Below are 17,370 nucleotides of genomic sequence, written 5' to 3'. Positions count from 1 at the left end.
TTATCTATCCAATTTATTGCAGTCTATTCAAATATTGATAGACGTTCATTGACGTCATTGATCGAACACCTGCTTGACAGTATTTGCGCTTTGGAAACGTTATGGGTGATTTGTAGAACATTATTTGAACATTAGCTATGTATAACCAGACGATTTAGACTCCCACACAAGAATGACCGTTTCAACCATGTATTTATTTATTGTCATCACAAAAAAGCGCTTAAATCTTTTATATGATAGGAAAGGTCTCTAGCACTATTTCAACATTTTTTTGGCTACACATTCGAACATTGTATTTTGTTTTTCGTCAATACCAATAAAACATCGAACAAATAAATAGCGATCTTGTAATATTTTTTTAGAATGGATTGTTCCACACTGATAGACAACAATCCTGATCTTTATTTTTAATTTTAAAGGTAAAAGGCACGATTTTCTCTTTGATGACATTATCTATCAGTTGAAAATTATGTGCAGATAAAAGAAAAAAGTTCGGAGAAAATTTTCAACTGCACATCTTATGATAAAAGTAAAGGCCAGGTTCAGTCAACTCCAGCTAGTAGGGAACGCCAGTCTAAGCGATTAAAAGAAAAAAAAGTGTTTCAACTGATGAGGACGACACTACACAAACAGTAAACCCCAAACAGTAATGCTTTCTGTTGCAAGAAAAAAACACAGCTAAAAAGGAGTGAACTTCTAAACAGGGAAAACACATTTGAAAAAGATTGCTGAGCAGAAAAGTTTGTTGAAGGTTTTTTTGTTTTGTGACTATTTTTCTTTGTTTTTTCGTAATTGTAAAAATTCAGGTTCATTTTTGCCACTGCCGTCGAATGGATGATAAGCCTGGTGACTCGATAATATTCGGCCCCACATCAAGCCGCTTGTGCAATATTGTTGGATCAAAGAGACAGCTCCCACACCATTCAAGGAAGAGAATCCAATGGGTAGATTTGACCACAACGGAATAGACATTGCTTTGAGTTCCAAAGTATGTATACATGAATAATCTTTGTTATTTATTGTGATTGTCATAAAAGACTTTAAAGTCTTGGAAAGAAGGAAAACCTCAAATGTCCAAATTTGCTTACACGAAGTAAAAATCCTATTGCAATGAAAAATCGCAATAATTCAAAAGGAAAATAGACGGTATAGGCAGTATTAAAATATAAATTCCCATTAAAGAACTAAAAAAATGCTGCAAACAAAGGCAACTTTGACAAGTTTAGAATGGGAACTGCTACAATGAGAGCAACGCAAATTGAATAAGAAACAAAGGGAAAGAAAAATGCTGGCTGCTGCGATTAGAGCAATTTGGAGAAAAGGAATTGAATAAGAAGACTGCCGCGAACGAGCAAGTGAAATTAAATTACAAATTTTTGATCCCAAAAAATAACTGCTATAAGAGCAGTTGTTAAAAAGTTATTGTGGACAAACTGTCGCAATACGAGGAATACAAATGGTGAATTTACGGAACAAAATGACAAAAGACGAGGAGAAAATTATCAAAATGTTGAGGAACAAAGAGGAAATTATGTCACTGGAAAGATTCAGACGTACTGTGCAAAAAATAAAAGTAATCGAAATAAGAACAGAGCACAGCGAAAAGAAAAAGCCAAGGGAATTTATTATTTTAAGTCTTTTGATATGGGATTGCACAAAAGGTTAAAATAAATAGAAAAGTAGAAAGAAGAGGTAAGTGGTGACATTTCATAATTTTTAAACTACTGTTTACATGATTCATTTATTTCATATAGCTACTCGACGTTGTTCAAAAGAACCTGGCAGCTGCTATAAAAAGTAAGTATATATAAGTATATATAAGCTTACTGCACCTCATGGTTCAAAAAGAATTCAAGAGGATATTGGTGATGTGCCGTGTTCCAAACGGTATGAAGCGAATTTTTTTTTATTTATTATTTATTTTGATTTTTTCCTCTCTCTGTACTCTCTCTTGCTGTTTAGATTAAAATCCCTTGGTGCTGATTAGTTAAGGATAGATTTTTAGGGACCCTGTATGGCCTGGTGTAGTAATATCAATTGTTCTTTTTTACTGCATTGATTTTTTTATATATGTTTTTTTTTTATTTTTGATTTGTGTCTCATACAGAAAAAGTAAAAATACTACCCGAACGGCTTGGGCTAGATTTTTTTTCTTTTTTTCCTGAGTAGATCTAATGACGATCTACATTTTTTACACACACAAAATTGTCGTAGGATTAACCCCCAGGGTGCTACGGTATCGTTCACTTTATTAGGTACACCCGTTTTCCCTCATATGCGCCGTGTTAAATACGGCGTTTTCAAAAATATAAAAAATACTAAAAATCAAGATAAAATCTTTTTCTTGGTGCCAAAAGATGCAGAATTCTTCACTCTATACAAATATACAGAATGATTTACAATAAAATTAACTCAGAGAACCCTTCCCTATACCTAAAAGTTTTCCACTTCAAAATTTGTCGAAATTTCTAATGCCTATGGGGGCGACAGTGCAAGTGTGTAGTAAAATGTACAAATTACTAGTAAAGTACAAAATAGGTCCAAAATTTCGATGTTATCTGTTTTGATATTGCTTATTAGTTTAATAGTCAATTTAGTCTAATGGTACAGATCCCAATTCATAATCACAGGTTTCATTTATGGAAACGTTACTCGAACTTAAAAAAAAATGGAAAACATTGTTTTGATAATTTTCATTTCATTTGCTTACCTTATTGTCGGCATATCCAGAGGGTATGGCGGGAAACAAAGAAAGGGGAAATAGAAAAGAAAGAACGTATAGATTTCATTTAGGTTTTGATGTTCTAAATTTGCCCGTGTTCTCTTTTATTAATAATTTATATAGATCCCAGCGACAGCAGGTCATTGTTGGGTGGAGGGGGTTGGACCAACGGATCCTGCATTGCAAAGTTTTTTTAAGAACTTGAATCAGAATTTGTTTGTTATGATTGTACAAAAAAACATCAGTTGTCCTGAAAAAGGCGACATCACCGGCTTGCCGAGTTCACTAACACGATACACAGTCGTTAAAATTGAACAAATTTGGGCTGTTATAATCACATATTTTTCTACCTAGAAGAGCGATGTCGAGAATAAAAAAAGTTCTCATCAATTTTCATTTTAGATTATGGGGCAATTTGTGGCATCACTATTTCCTGATATTGCATAATTTCAATTACTGATTTTTTTTGTTAATTCAGACTATTTTATTGGTCAGAATTGTTATCGAAATAAGTTGATACGAAAATCCCACGGATTTATCTATCCAATTTATTGCAGTCTATTCAAATATTGATAGACGTTCATTGACGTCATTGATCGAACACCTGCTTGACAGTATTTGCGCTTTGGAAACGTTATGGGTGATTTGTAGAACATTATTTGAACATTAGCTATGTATAACCAGACGATTTAGACTCCCACACAAGAATGACCGTTTCAACCATGTATTTATTTATTGTCATCACAAAAAAGCGCTTAAATCTTTTATATGATAGGAAAGGTCTCTAGCACTATTTCAACATTTTTTTGGCTACACATTCGAACATTGTATTTTGTTTTTCGTCAATACCAATAAAACATCGAACAAATAAATAGCGATCTTGTAATATTTTTTTAGAATGGATTGTTCCACACTGATAGACAACAATCCTGATCTTTATTTTTAATTTTAAAGGTAAAAGGCACGATTTTCTCTTTGATGACATTATCTATCAGTTGAAAATTATGTGCAGATAAAAGAAAAAAGTTCGGAGAAAATTTTCAACTGCACATCTTATGATAAAAGTAAAGGCCAGGTTCAGTCAACTCCAGCTAGTAGGGAACGCCAGTCTAAGCGATTAAAAGAAAAAAAAGTGTTTCAACTGATGAGGACGACACTACACAAACAGTAAACCCCAAACAGTAATGCTTTCTGTTGCAAGAAAAAAACACAGCTAAAAAGGAGTGAACTTCTAAACAGGGAAAACACATTTGAAAAAGATTGCTGAGCAGAAAAGTTTGTTGAAGGTTTTTTTGTTTTGTGACTATTTTTCTTTGTTTTTTCGTAATTGTAAAAATTCAGGTTCATTTTTGCCACTGCCGTCGAATGGATGATAAGCCTGGTGACTCGATAATATTCGGCCCCACATCAAGCCGCTTGTGCAATATTGTTGGATCAAAGAGACAGCTCCCACACCATTCAAGGAAGAGAATCCAATGGGTAGATTTGACCACAACGGAATAGACATTGCTTTGAGTTCCAAAGTATGTATACATGAATAATCTTTGTTATTTATTGTGATTGTCATAAAAGACTTTAAAGTCTTGGAAAGAAGGAAAACCTCAAATGTCCAAATTTGCTTACACGAAGTAAAAATCCTATTGCAATGAAAAATCGCAATAATTCAAAAGGAAAATAGACGGTATAGGCAGTATTAAAATATAAATTCCCATTAAAGAACTAAAAAAATGCTGCAAACAAAGGCAACTTTGACAAGTTTAGAATGGGAACTGCTACAATGAGAGCAACGCAAATTGAATAAGAAACAAAGGGAAAGAAAAATGCTGGCTGCTGCGATTAGAGCAATTTGGAGAAAAGGAATTGAATAAGAAGACTGCCGCGAACGAGCAAGTGAAATTAAATTACAAATTTTTGATCCCAAAAAATAACTGCTATAAGAGCAGTTGTTAAAAAGTTATTGTGGACAAACTGTCGCAATACGAGGAATACAAATGGTGAATTTACGGAACAAAATGACAAAAGACGAGGAGAAAATTATCAAAATGTTGAGGAACAAAGAGGAAATTATGTCACTGGAAAGATTCAGACGTACTGTGCAAAAAATAAAAGTAATCGAAATAAGAACAGAGCACAGCGAAAAGAAAAAGCCAAGGGAATTTATTATTTTAAGTCTTTTGATATGGGATTGCACAAAAGGTTAAAATAAATAGAAAAGTAGAAAGAAGAGGTAAGTGGTGACATTTCATAATTTTTAAACTACTGTTTACATGATTCATTTATTTCATATAGCTACTCGACGTTGTTCAAAAGAACCTGGCAGCTGCTATAAAAAGTAAGTATATATAAGTATATATAAGCTTACTGCACCTCATGGTTCAAAAAGAATTCAAGAGGATATTGGTGATGTGCCGTGTTCCAAACGGTATGAAGCGAATTTTTTTTTATTTATTATTTATTTTGATTTTTTCCTCTCTCTGTACTCTCTCTTGCTGTTTAGATTAAAATCCCTTGGTGCTGATTAGTTAAGGATAGATTTTTAGGGACCCTGTATGGCCTGGTGTAGTAATATCAATTGTTCTTTTTTACTGCATTGATTTTTTTATATATGTTTTTTTTTTATTTTTGATTTGTGTCTCATACAGAAAAAGTAAAAATACTACCCGAACGGCTTGGGCTAGATTTTTTTTCTTTTTTTCCTGAGTAGATCTAATGACGATCTACATTTTTTACACACACAAAATTGTCGTAGGATTAACCCCCAGGGTGCTACGGTATCGTTCACTTTATTAGGTACACCCGTTTTCCCTCATATGCGCCGTGTTAAATACGGCGTTTTCAAAAATATAAAAAATACTAAAAATCAAGATAAAATCTTTTTCTTGGTGCCAAAAGATGCAGAATTCTTCACTCTATACAAATATACAGAATGATTTACAATAAAATTAACTCAGAGAACCCTTCCCTATACCTAAAAGTTTTCCACTTCAAAATTTGTCGAAATTTCTAATGCCTATGGGGGCGACAGTGCAAGTGTGTAGTAAAATGTACAAATTATTAGTAAAGTACAAAATAGGTCCAAAATTTCGATGTTATCTGTTTTGATATTGCTTATTAGTTTAATAGTCAATTTAGTCTAATGGTACAGATCCCAATTCATAATCACAGGTTTCATTTATGGAAACGTTACTCGAACTTAAAAAAAAATGGAAAACATTGTTTTGATAATTTTCATTTCATTTGCTTACCTTATTGTCGGCATATCCAGAGGGTATGGCGGGAAACAAAGAAAGGGGAAATAGAAAAGAAAGAACGTATAGATTTCATTTAGGTTTTGATGTTCTAAATTTGCCCGTGTTCTCTTTTATTAATAATTTATATAGATCCCAGCGACAGCAGGTCATTGTTGGGTGGAGGGGGTTGGACCAACGGATCCTGCATTGCAAAGTTTTTTTAAGAACTTGGCTGTGAACAAGTGCGGGCCATCGACAAGTGGGGCCATTTACCACACATCCCACCAAAAAACAAGTTGAATTCAGTCGTGGCCCAAACGGACATGGCTTTTTTGAAGGTTGGGCCTCTGACAAGTGGGGGCCATTTACCACACATCCCACAAAAAAAAAGTTGAATTAAGTCGTGGCCAAAACGAACATGGCTGTTTTGAAGGCCGGGACGCGAAACGCGTTGCCTTTTGGGATCCAAAAGGAGCAGCTCAAGGTAGTTACTATTCTTTTCGACGCCTATTCTCTTCAAGACATAAAAATAGGGAAAAGATTCGTTCTCGGAATCGCAGTCTCTCTGTGTGTGCGCGGCTGATGAAATTGGTGGAAAAAAAAATAAAATAAATATAAGAAACGAAATAATCCTACACACACACCTGCTGCCGCCCTATACAGACGGACCAACCGACGATGGCCGGCGCTGCACGGTGTGTGCTGTGTTTTTCTAATATTTTCAAAGAAATCGAAAATGAAAAATAAAATAAAATGAAATAAAAAATAACTAGAAGAAAAGGCCTCCCACGATCGGTCGTCATCCACCTCTTCTGGCCCTCCCCTACTGCCTTTACCTTCATTTTCAGGGGGTTCCAGGTTGTTCTTTACCTTATTATTTAGACGAGAGCCGAAAATTCAAGAAAAAAGAAGAAGAAGAAGAGAGAGAGAGAATGAAAAACATGTACATGTATAAAAATTCTCGTAGGCTACTTCGTCATCTTCTTCAGGTTCTTTTTTTTTCTTTACCCATGCGTATACACACACACAACTCTATAGGTAAGAGACTTTTTGGTCGGGGCCCTTTGGCTGGAGCTGTTATTTTCCACTCGCCCTTACCTATATATTCCCTTCCGGCGCTCTCCCCTCCCTCCCCTCTCTTCTTTCACCTTCGTGCGTACGTGTGTGTGGTGTGTGTGTGTGGGAGAGTGTGTGTGTGTGTTGGGGTTTTTAATAACAGCTGCAAGGTAAGGAAAGGTAAAAGGTATACGAGGAGTCGGCATTGCTGGTGGGGTTCTCCTTCTTTTCTTTCTTTTTCCTTCCATCTTACCATCTTTTCTTCACCTTCTTCTTCTGCTTTCGTTATCCCTTTTCAAAAGTTATTTCCAACGTTGAGGAATCTCCTCGTTTTTCTACGACGAAGAGAGCCAGTTGATCTCGAGGTACTCGCCGGTGAACAAGTCACGCTTAGTCGCTCCGCACTTTCACCATCCATCCGTATAGACTCCGTGTATCATCTCCTTGCGACTGGAACGTCTTTTTTGTTTTATTTTTTATTTTTTGGGTTTTCGATATTGGCAAACCTGTCGGTATTCAGACTTTTATTACCTCAAGAAGCCCAATTACTGTGGTCATTGGTGGTTCGTGTTGAATAACTCTGGTTTCTGGTCTGGACAGTTGTGATTTTTAGTTGAATTCGTGACGACTTTTATTATTGATGCGATTATTGAACATTTGGATACAATATATCTGCTCCGCTTAACATCGGCCTTCACCATGGAATGATTCAGGTTGGAATTTCCTTTCAATTTATTTTCAATTTCAAGTTTTTTTTTTCGGGATATTACCCCTCCAGGATGGAAGGGAGGGGGGCACAACAAAACAGTGGCTGTCAAACGACTTGTGTAAGATAACAGACGATGTATCGGGTAGACAGCATCCTTTAAAAAAGCTTAGATTATTATTATACATGGAGAATGAAAGAAGAGCATCAGACGGAGAGATCCAAAATTTTTACAGGAGTGATAGAGATCAACCAAAAAAGGCTGTTAAAGAGCTGCTGACGATGTGGATGGTCAATAAAGGTGAAAAGGCAACGCGTTTGAAAAATGTGGTTGCTAAAAAAAACAATTGCAAATATAAAGCTCTTGAAACCGAAAATTCAGAAGGGTCTTAAGATTGAAATTTGAGACGGTTGGACTGAGGTACCCAAAGTCCGAACTACTCCTGTCACTACGAAGACGCGAGAAACACCATTGTTGGGTGAAGGTTATCATTCGGATTGCGAAGATCCTATTTTACCATCGGTGAGAGATCTTCTTTGCTTTTCTCAAAAGTGATGAGTGTTAATTCATTTTTTTCTTTTCCAGATAAGATCCCAGAGTTCAAGAGATGAAGATAGTCTGAAAGCACAGAAGGAAAATTTAAAAAAGAAAAATACCGAACTTCTCGAGAAACTTGCAGTAGCTCTCGAGCAACTCGAATTTATGAAATTATCTTCTGCTAACAATTAAATGTGAGTAGCCTACTTTTTTTAAGCCTTATAAGTTTTAAACATTTTTCCACGACTAAATAGCTTTTAAATTTATAGGTTTCGAAAAAATATTTTCAGAAAAACGCCACGATAATATTAGCAAAGAAAAAGTTAAAAAACCCAACTAAAATCAGTAGTTGTTGGGCCAAAACCAAAAATTGCTTCTGCAAAGATTGACCCACTAACAGTCAGAAAGAATGCCGGGTAGTTGAAGTCTATTGTAGTGGATAAGGAAAATCTCGCCACTGTCAAGCTTATAAAGCCAAAGATTGAAAAAAGTTTGAATATCGAGATAAATGAATGTTGGACCGAACATCCAAAATTTGAAACCAAAGTCCTAAAGATTCTTAAGGACTTAAATAAGGAAGCCCATGACTCAAACACACTCAAAACAATTTTTCCTTAAGGAAATATTCGAAAGCCGAATCCTGCAGGACCTTGACCCTTTAAAATTGTCCACTTCTGGAAGTTAAATGTGAGTTTATTTTTAAATTCATGTTAGTTGCATTATAGGTTCTTATTACCACGAGTCCACGACTAACTATTATCTTTTAACTTTATAGGATTTGAATGTTTTTAAACCCAAAGTTGATTCAAAATTATTAGCTAAAAATGCTACTTGATGAAAGGTCTCTGGCAGCAATCTGCAAAAATGGAAGCGACATGCCAGAGACCTTCCTTCAAGCAAAACAAAAATGCGCATTGGCGTAAACTGAGCACCACTTTGGGCTTGTCTGCTCCTTTTTAGGTTGGAATAACATCTATAGGGCTCTTTGGGGTTGCCTTTTCTTTTACAAGAGAGTTGGCAACGCAGCAGCCAATGTCACAGTGAGAAAGCTGACAGCCAATGAGAAGTGCGTCAGCTAGGGTGGCAAAATCCACCCGTTAGGGGGGGGAGGGACTTCGCGTATCCTCCCTCTGGCTCGCTTTGTGGCATCGGCTGCTGCGTTGCCAAGTATTCACAAAAGAAAAGGCAACCTCGAAGAGCCCTCTATAGCTTTTTTCTTTGTCTGCGGCCCGCAATAAGCTCCTCCCACCAAAGATGTCTGAACAGCCAAATTTGGGTGGGAGGAGCTTAATGCAACTTTAAACTAAAATATCTAAGGAAATAATTTTGTTCGAGGTAAAAACCCTCATAGGAAAAGATGCGACGTGAAAAGTTTTATAAAGAGTGTTCAAAATACAAATGATGTATTTTTCATGCTACAACCCTATTCTTTATGTATCAAGTACCATCTGTATCGTTTTCAGGCCCAGGAAACAGCGTTTCACGATTTTCAAGCCCATTTCAGAAAATCGTGAAACGCTGTTTCCTGGGCCTTAAAAAGGGCAAAAAGGGGGTTTAATAAAGGAATTTATAGATTGTATCTAGAGATCACATTGAAATTTTAAAAAATTCACACAACATGGGGGATATCTAAGCTATATTTGCACAAAACATCACTATTGAAATATTAATGGTTTACTTACAAACTTACGGTGTGTGAAGACTCATATCAGAGGGAGACCGGAGAGGGGGGAAATAATGGCTTTGGTAGGATGAGATCGACGCGCCACCATACGGCATAGGACGAGCATAGCTTCAAGGGGTTTATAGCCGTTCGTAGTCTTTACCCTCTTAGTCTGTGGCTTAAGTTACAGCAAAATTTATTATTAGCATTAGCAATAGGAAATAAGAAATAATTAGTTATAGTTACAGATAAATCCGGATAAATCTATAAACCAGTTGGAACAAACCACCCCCTCTTACGCTTCGTTTTTCCTTTAAGTTATTCTTATTTTTTTTTACTTGAAATAGTATACTAATTAAAATTAATACATATTGAAATCAATTAAAACATATCGAAACATTCAAAAGTTATGTCAAACATGAGGAGTGCGAATTAGGTGTGGCGGAGTCGCTAGGCCGCTAGAGCCTAGATGATGCCAGTTTACTTTTACTTTTGGTCGCTTGAGAGTTAAGATATCAGTTTCTACGCGCGTAGTTCAAACCATTTTTCAATTCTGAAGCGCGCAGTTCAAACCGTTTTCCATTATCTACGCACGCAGTTCAAAATTCCAAAACGCCATCTATTGGCGAAATTTGAACTAATCTTCCCGTCTGCCAAAAAACCAAAAGGGATATATGCTGGCATCCCGTTCCGGTTTGCGAGGTTCCCGTAGGAAATATCAATTAAAACTTTAAAAAAGCAAAAGTATAGTAAACATAAAATTCAAAATAAATTACATGAATCTGATTCGGTATGGTGAATCCTCCCCCCCTTCGCGCTTAGTTAATCGCTTAAATTACCGTTATACTTTTACATTAAATAGTATCAATCAAACATAGACGTATCGGAACATCACAAAAATATCTGTGAATCATAAGGGGTGCGACTTAGGTGTGGCGGAGGCTTCGCCCCGCCACCCCACGTCGCACTCTCTTTTTAGCTTAAGTTACAGAAAAATTTATTATTGTCATTAGCAATATGAAATAACAAATAATTAGTTATAGTTACAGATAAATCTATAAACAGTTAGAACAAACCAAACCCCCCTCACACCAACCCCCACCCCCTCTTACGCTTCGTTTTTTGTTTAAGTTATTCTGATTTTTTACTTGAAATAGTATACTAATTAAAATTAAATTAATACATATAGAAATATATAGACATACAAAAGTTATCTGTCATTCATGAGGGACCGTGCGACTTAGGTGTGGTGGAGGCTTCGCCCCCCCCCCCACCCCACGGCGCACTTTCTTTTTAGCTTAAGTTACAGCAAAATTTATATTAGCATTAGCAATATGAAATAAGAAATAATTAGTTATAGTTACAGATAAATCTATAAACCAGTTAGAACAAGCCGCTAGGCCGCTAGAGCCTAGATGATGCCAGTTTATTTTAACTTTTGGTCGCTAGAGCCTAGATATCAGTTTCTACGCGCGCAGTTCAAACCGTTTTACATTTCTAACGCGCTCAGAACGCCATCTATTGGTGAAATTTCGAACTCAGAACGCTATCTATTGGTGAAATTTCGAACTCAGAACGCCATCTATTGGTGAAATTTCGAACTAACCCTCCGTGTGTCTCCCGTATACCAAAAAACCTGTACAGAATCCCTACGGGAAATTCAGAATGTTACGAGTAGCATGGTAGTAGCAGTTAGTTACAGAGTTGCTTTGACCAACGTAGCTTAAAATTACAAGTATAGCTAGTTATAGCATTACCAAATGCGATATTTATATCTATTGACGTACAGGTACAAGCGATGTTTTTAGTCTGAGCTCTGAGTCACGAATCGATGAACAAACGGTGATAATTCCGCGTTTTTGAGTAAGAACTGAGAATATTCGTGTAGTTTTCACTAGATGGCGTCACCGCTCTATTTTTTAACGGATTCCAAGGCACAAAGCACAGATAAAGTAAAACCATGGTGTCTTAATGTGTGGCAGTCTGTGGTACGAATAATCAATTGAATTAAGGATAAGGCTGATTCATTATGGTGATGCATGGTCATCATTCATGAAAAAAAAAAATTGGGGATTCTGGTACGCTAGACTACTATCACGCTAGAATCAAAAATTGATTGGCTGACAGATAAATGTGTATTATCAGCTGGGGTGGATCGCAAGTTTGAAAATTATACACGCTAGAGGTGATGGTAATTTTAACACAATTTACTCTGAATTATTTCAGACTAAGACTACAACAACTGAATTCGTTCTCAAGCGATTATACAATACGTTGACTATTCAAGCCCCACCTCCATGACGAGTTGCCACATAGTGATCTCCGTAAGTTTCGCGGAACTTGGTTGGCAACGTTGGTGAACGTAGTGAGACTCTGGCGTTGTAGCGCAATCCGGCGATGTCGACTTCATATTGACCGCTGGTCACGTAATCGGGAGTTAGACGGTGGACTGTCCCGGTAACGTCGTAGTTTTGGACATAACCCAGACATACCTAAAAAGTACAATAGCATAAGATATTATGTAGGTGATGAGCCAAAACAGTGAATCGACTAAATGTATACCTGTCGATTGAGGGTAAAACCAAATCCTGCCGTGGTAACCATGCCAGCGAATTCTCCGTTGCGGTAAATAGGTTCACTGCCCCATGGCCAGGGATCAATTTCTGGATCGTGGTCGTCAAGTTGGAACTGGACATACATACGTTGAACACCTTCTTTTTTCTGTTTGAGCAAAGCCTCACGGCCGATGAAATTGATGTCGCTGTTTAGTTTGACGCGAAAGCCACGTCCACACTCGAGCGGTGTCGTTGATGCATCGATATCCTGACCCCAATAGGCATAGAACCTCTCCACCCTAAAAATAAACAAACGAATTGAAATAATTTAAAAACACATAAAATAATAATTAAAGTAATTAACCGGAGACTACGAGTGGCCAGGTATCCTGCGTGATGAATGGCGTACTTGCGCCCGTGTTCCATAATTTTATCGTAAACGTGCAGGGCTGCCTCATTGGGAATGTAGAGGACCCATCCCATTTCACCAGTGTGTGTCAAGTTCATGGCCCGGATGCCCGATGCCGAGCCCATGTCCATTTCTTTGACGGTGAAAAACGGAAATGACTTGGGACTCAAATCGGCCTCGGTTAACTCCGACAGAACGGCCCGTGAAAGTGGACCCATGACGCAGAGAGCTGTGTACAACGAAGTGACGTCCGAAATGTTGACGCTGGCATTATTTCCACCGGCGAATTTCTGTTGCTGACGCCGAAGCCAAGCTTGACACCGCCTTGGATAAACAAAAAACTAAGAGTAAAAATCTTGTTCTTGAAACTGGTAAATTTAGTTATTAATTCCGACCAACCGAAATTATTTCTATTTTTTTTTTTAACCGAGGGAAAATGAGGATTTTAAATGAAAGAATAAGATCCGTACGTCTGCTGAATGATGGGTGCAATCATCATGTAATGGTTATCCGAGAGTCTTGCCAAGGAGCAATCACTTTCATATCCACCTATTTGTAATTAAACCATTTGTTAAAGTTATAGCTCAAATTTTGAAAACAAATACACACCGTTTTCATTGTGCATTCCCGTGTGGAGAATTGCGCCAATTGGGACGTCCACGTCGTTGGAGCACACATATTGCAGGAAATCAACAACCTCCGAACCAGGTGATGTCAAATCCAGCTTGGTGAATGAAGAGTAGTCAGCGATGGCAACTGACTCGCGACAGGCGCGATATTCGTTTCGCACACTTTCGAACCAGTGCGGTTTCATGAACGTATTGGTGTAGGCCACACGAAACGGAGCTTCAACGTTTTGACTAGTGCCCCCAGTCGAACGGCTAGTCAGATCCTCGATGTCGGAATCCTGGTAAGGTTTGGGCTCGTAGTAAGCGGGTCGTTCGTAGCCCATCGTTTGGCCGAACACGGCGCCGGCTGCTTTAAGGCGAGGGAAAACCGGGGAAACGCGTAAGCGGCGGCCAGTGCGGAATTCGCTGAATGGATAAGGCAATTGATAGTGGACACCAGGCACCTCCCGCATTCGCTCCAGCAGAAATTGACGGTTGTTGTGTAGTGGCACGAATCGCTGGACGTTCAGTTCGTTGAGTGGGTACGGCGGTTTGCCCGTTACTATCCATTCAGATAAATGTTTAGCCACGCCTCCAGCCGAAGCTATTCCCAACGACTTCATTCCAGTGGCGACAAAGTAGTTGTCCACTTCTGAAGCCTCGCCCAGAACCCATTTACAATCAGGAGAGAAGCTTTCTGGTCCGTTGCAGAGTTTATCGAGAACAGCGTTTCGCATAAGGGGAACTCGTTGAACCTGTAAAATATTTTTGAAAAAGGATTAAGATTCGGTAACACTAGTTCAATAATTTGTCATACCATTTGTTCCAGCATTGGTGCGAAATGATCCCAGTCTACTTCCAATCGACTGTCTTCGACTGAAAGAGGCAGTGCACCGTCTTCAAATACAGGTTTGGCCAAAGGTTCGAATCCGCCTGCCAGGACACAACCGTTTTGTACTCGGAAGTAGACGTGACCGTCAAGATCGCGAACGACGGGCATGTTTTCATCAATGTCTTTGACGGGCTTCGTGTGAAGGTAATAGTGCTCGACTGCCTGGACGGGAACTTTGACTAGCGGTTCAGTTTTCTTGCCCAGCGATCGTGCCCAAAATCCGGCACAATTAACAAAGAAATCGCATTTGATAGTGCCTCGGTCGGTTTCGACAGCAGCGACCTTGTTTTGGCTGGTAAGCACTCGGTTCACTTGGATGTGCTCGAACATACGGACACCCTTTGCGGCAGCTAATGCGGCCAAACTCTCGCATATTTTGTGTGGGTCGGCAACAGCGTCGATCGGTATCCATAGGCCGCCCTGAAGATCTTGAGTGTTGATGTATGGATACCTCTTGGCAATCTCTTCATTGGTGAGCAGGTAACACTCAATCTTGCGACAAACTGCATGAGATTTCATTCTCCTGAAATGGGTCATCCGATCTCTGGTGCGAGCCAAAAGTAAAGATCCACATTGCTTAAATCCTGTGTCATAGCCCATTCTGGCCAGTTCATCATAAAGTTTGATACTCTCTTCAGTTATTCTAGTTTCTGTTGAGGTGGGCTTGAAGATTCCAATCTAAGAAATATCTTCACATAAGAATTATAATGATAAATATCAATACAAATAATGGTAGTGTGATATACCAGTCCTGACATGTGCCAGGGAGTGGCCCGTCCAATTTTTCCTTGATCCAGAATGAGAGTGTCTTGGCCCCAACCATGCTGGGCCAAAAAGTAACCTAGAGCAGCACCTTGAACTCCTCCACCACATATTACTACTTTGGCATGTGACGGTATTGCTTCAGCGTTAGTGAAACTGTAAGAACGCCTAAAACAACACCGAATTGTTGAGTTTCGAACAAGACACGTCCCCATGACGGAAAAATGACAAAGTCGGAAAATCCACTTTGAGATTTTTGACAAACGTTGTACAAACGATGGTGGTGGGGGCTTAGTTTGTTTACACCAACAGCTGATTTGAATGAAAATAAACCCAACGTTTCAAAATTTCAGCAAAGTCGCTGAAAATCGATAAAAAATTTGTAATCTCTTAAAAATTTATTCATTAATAAAACTCTTTGAATTTTCTAATAACATTTTTTAATCGGTACATAAATATTTTTTGTAATTGAGATCTTGCACTGCAGCCCAATCTGCCTGCAGCCGAATCCCCCCTTCCTCTTCCAATCGTGATCTATCTATCACAACAATTTCTCAAGGATGGCCGTCTGCGTGAATGTGTTCCACAAGTGCCTTCGATTACCTTCTACTTTGCTCAAACTACGACCTGTTGTTCACAAACTCAATGCAACTCAAATTACTCGTACATTTTGTTCCACGAATGCACTAGCAGGTATGGACTCTTCATTACTGGCTCTAAGATTTGTTTTAATACGTTTTACGATTCTGCAATTTCAGCAAGAAAATATACAGAACAGCATGAATGGATCGATGTCCAAGGTAAAATTGGAACCGTCGGAGTGACCGACTACGCACAAGGTGCTCTTGGAGATGTTGTATTTGCTCAACTTCCTGAACCTGACTCGGAGCTCAATCAAATGGGTATTTCCTTATTTGGCAATGGCATATCAACGATTTCTAAATAATGTGTTTCTTTTGTATTTCAGATGACTGTGGAGCTTTGGAAAGTGTCAAAGCTGCCAGTGAACTCTACAGCCCAGTCAGTGGAACCGTCGTAGAAAAGAACAAGGATGTTGAAGAGACTCCAGCATTGATCAACCAGTCTCCATACGAGCAAGGATGGCTATTCAAAATCCAGCTCAGCAAACCAGAGGAGCTTGACGCCTTGCTAGACGAAGCAGGCTATGAAAACCATTTGAAAAACACAGGCCATTAAATGTTGGTATTTTGGTTGTTTTGCAATTGAAGTTTTGTAGAATTGTATCAAGTAGACAGCAATTGAATAAGATATTATCTTTGGCCTTTGGGGCTGCATGCCAGCAGATATTCCAAAATATATGCCCCTATACATAAAACTGAGTTGAGCCCAAACTTCTTTATCAGTTAGTTTATCTGTTTACTTATTGTCTGGTAAGGATTAACGCGCATAACTATTACTCTGACAGTGATATCAGATTCGAGTCCTGAAACTATATTTGTTTGATTCCGATAACAACAGTTCGAAATACAGTCAGTCGTATGGGTTAAAAATAAACCAAAAGAAAAAAAAACTTTTGTCTCGGTTACGTTTCAACAATGAAATGGAAGGCACCGATTGCAGCTGTGATGATTATTAAATAGTAAATATAACTGGCAATTTCTTTTTTTAAAACTGGAAAAACACAAAACTCTTAAATTTGTATGTTTACGAACTCTGCCAGTTGTTTCCAAAACCGTAAGCAGAGTCCGAGTCGTTTTCGTATTCTTCCTTGTTTTCAATCAATGTCGGCTGGAGCGGCCGCCCGTTAAACGAATTGGAGTGATGCAAGTTGGTTGGCCCACTAATGAGTGGCTGTGGCCAATCCTTTGGTCGCTTCTTCTTAACCGTTCCTTGTTTGTTGGGCGGAGGCATCATCTGGCCCTCAACCTAAATAACCGTACGCGTCATTGATTTCGATTCAAGCCAAATAATTTCACATAACAACGCGCAAGTTAATTACCGAAGAAATGGGAAGATTGTCTATCGATCCCCAGGGTTTGTTGTACATCTTGGTAGTGGAAAATGTTCCGCTTCCGCCGGCTGAACTGAGCAGATTGTTGAACGCTTCCGTCGTCTTCTTCACGCGAACATTAAGGGAGCCTATACGAAGAAAACCTGCAGCCGCTTCTTTCTCTGTTGGACAATCATTAAGAATTGATCAATTTGAGAACAATTAAGGTACATACAATCGAAGCCATCATCCTCTCCATGATTAATTAATAAGATGAT

General features: G+C 38.4%; 2 protein-coding genes and 1 long non-coding RNA gene across 3 annotated transcripts; 2 read left to right on the top strand and 1 right to left on the bottom strand.

Annotated features, from left to right (window-relative positions):
* The first annotated feature begins 7,142 nt into the window (after nt 1-7,142).
* On the top strand, nt 7,143-9,237 carry LOC124310960. Its single transcript, XR_006909746.1, has 4 exons — nt 7,143-8,237; nt 8,301-8,446; nt 8,522-8,939; nt 9,028-9,237. It is a non-coding gene; the product is annotated as an uncharacterized LOC124310960 (long non-coding RNA).
* Nucleotides 9,238-12,031: 2,794 nt separating this feature from the next.
* Nucleotides 12,032-15,459, bottom strand: LOC124352054 (pyruvate dehydrogenase phosphatase regulatory subunit, mitochondrial-like). The gene is made up of 7 exons (XM_046801985.1): nt 15,126-15,459; nt 14,305-15,057; nt 13,489-14,242; nt 13,350-13,428; nt 12,835-13,203; nt 12,478-12,769; nt 12,032-12,407 (listed from the first exon to the last, which is right to left on the bottom strand). The coding sequence occupies exons 1-7, from the start codon at nt 15,354-15,356 to the stop codon at nt 12,198-12,200; spliced, it is 2,688 nt and encodes an 895-aa protein (XP_046657941.1). The 5' UTR covers nt 15,357-15,459; the 3' UTR covers nt 12,032-12,197.
* A 199-nt stretch (nt 15,460-15,658) lies between these two features.
* Nucleotides 15,659-16,477, top strand: LOC124352038 (glycine cleavage system H protein-like). The gene is made up of 3 exons (XM_046801984.1): nt 15,659-15,834; nt 15,900-16,043; nt 16,109-16,477. The coding sequence occupies exons 1-3, from the start codon at nt 15,702-15,704 to the stop codon at nt 16,336-16,338; spliced, it is 507 nt and encodes a 168-aa protein (XP_046657940.1). The 5' UTR covers nt 15,659-15,701; the 3' UTR covers nt 16,339-16,477.
* Nucleotides 16,478-17,370: the final 893 nt, after the last annotated feature.

Source organism: Daphnia pulicaria, chromosome 1, assembly GCF_021234035.1.
Source record: "Daphnia pulicaria isolate SC F1-1A chromosome 1, SC_F0-13Bv2, whole genome shotgun sequence".
Classification (NCBI taxonomy): Eukaryota; Metazoa; Arthropoda; class Branchiopoda; order Diplostraca; family Daphniidae; genus Daphnia; species Daphnia pulicaria.
This window is presented reverse-complemented; position numbering and strand designations above follow the sequence as displayed.

Coding starts and splice junctions, on each gene's coding strand:
- LOC124352054 (XM_046801985.1), bottom strand. CDS start 15,356: ATGGGGACGTGTCTTGTTCGAAACTCAACAATTCGGTGTTGTTTTAGG. Junction 14,243..14,304: donor CACCAATGCTGGAACAAATG/GTATGACAAATT, acceptor AATATTTTACAG/GTTCAACGAGTTCCCCTTAT. Junction 12,408..12,477: donor GTTTTACCCTCAATCGACAG/GTATACATTTAG, acceptor TGTACTTTTTAG/GTATGTCTGGGTTATGTCCA.
- LOC124352038 (XM_046801984.1), top strand. CDS start 15,702: ATGGCCGTCTGCGTGAATGTGTTCCACAAGTGCCTTCGATTACCTTCT. Junction 15,835..15,899: donor TTCCACGAATGCACTAGCAG/GTATGGACTCTT, acceptor CTGCAATTTCAG/CAAGAAAATATACAGAACAG. Junction 16,044..16,108: donor CTCGGAGCTCAATCAAATGG/GTATTTCCTTAT, acceptor TTTGTATTTCAG/ATGACTGTGGAGCTTTGGAA.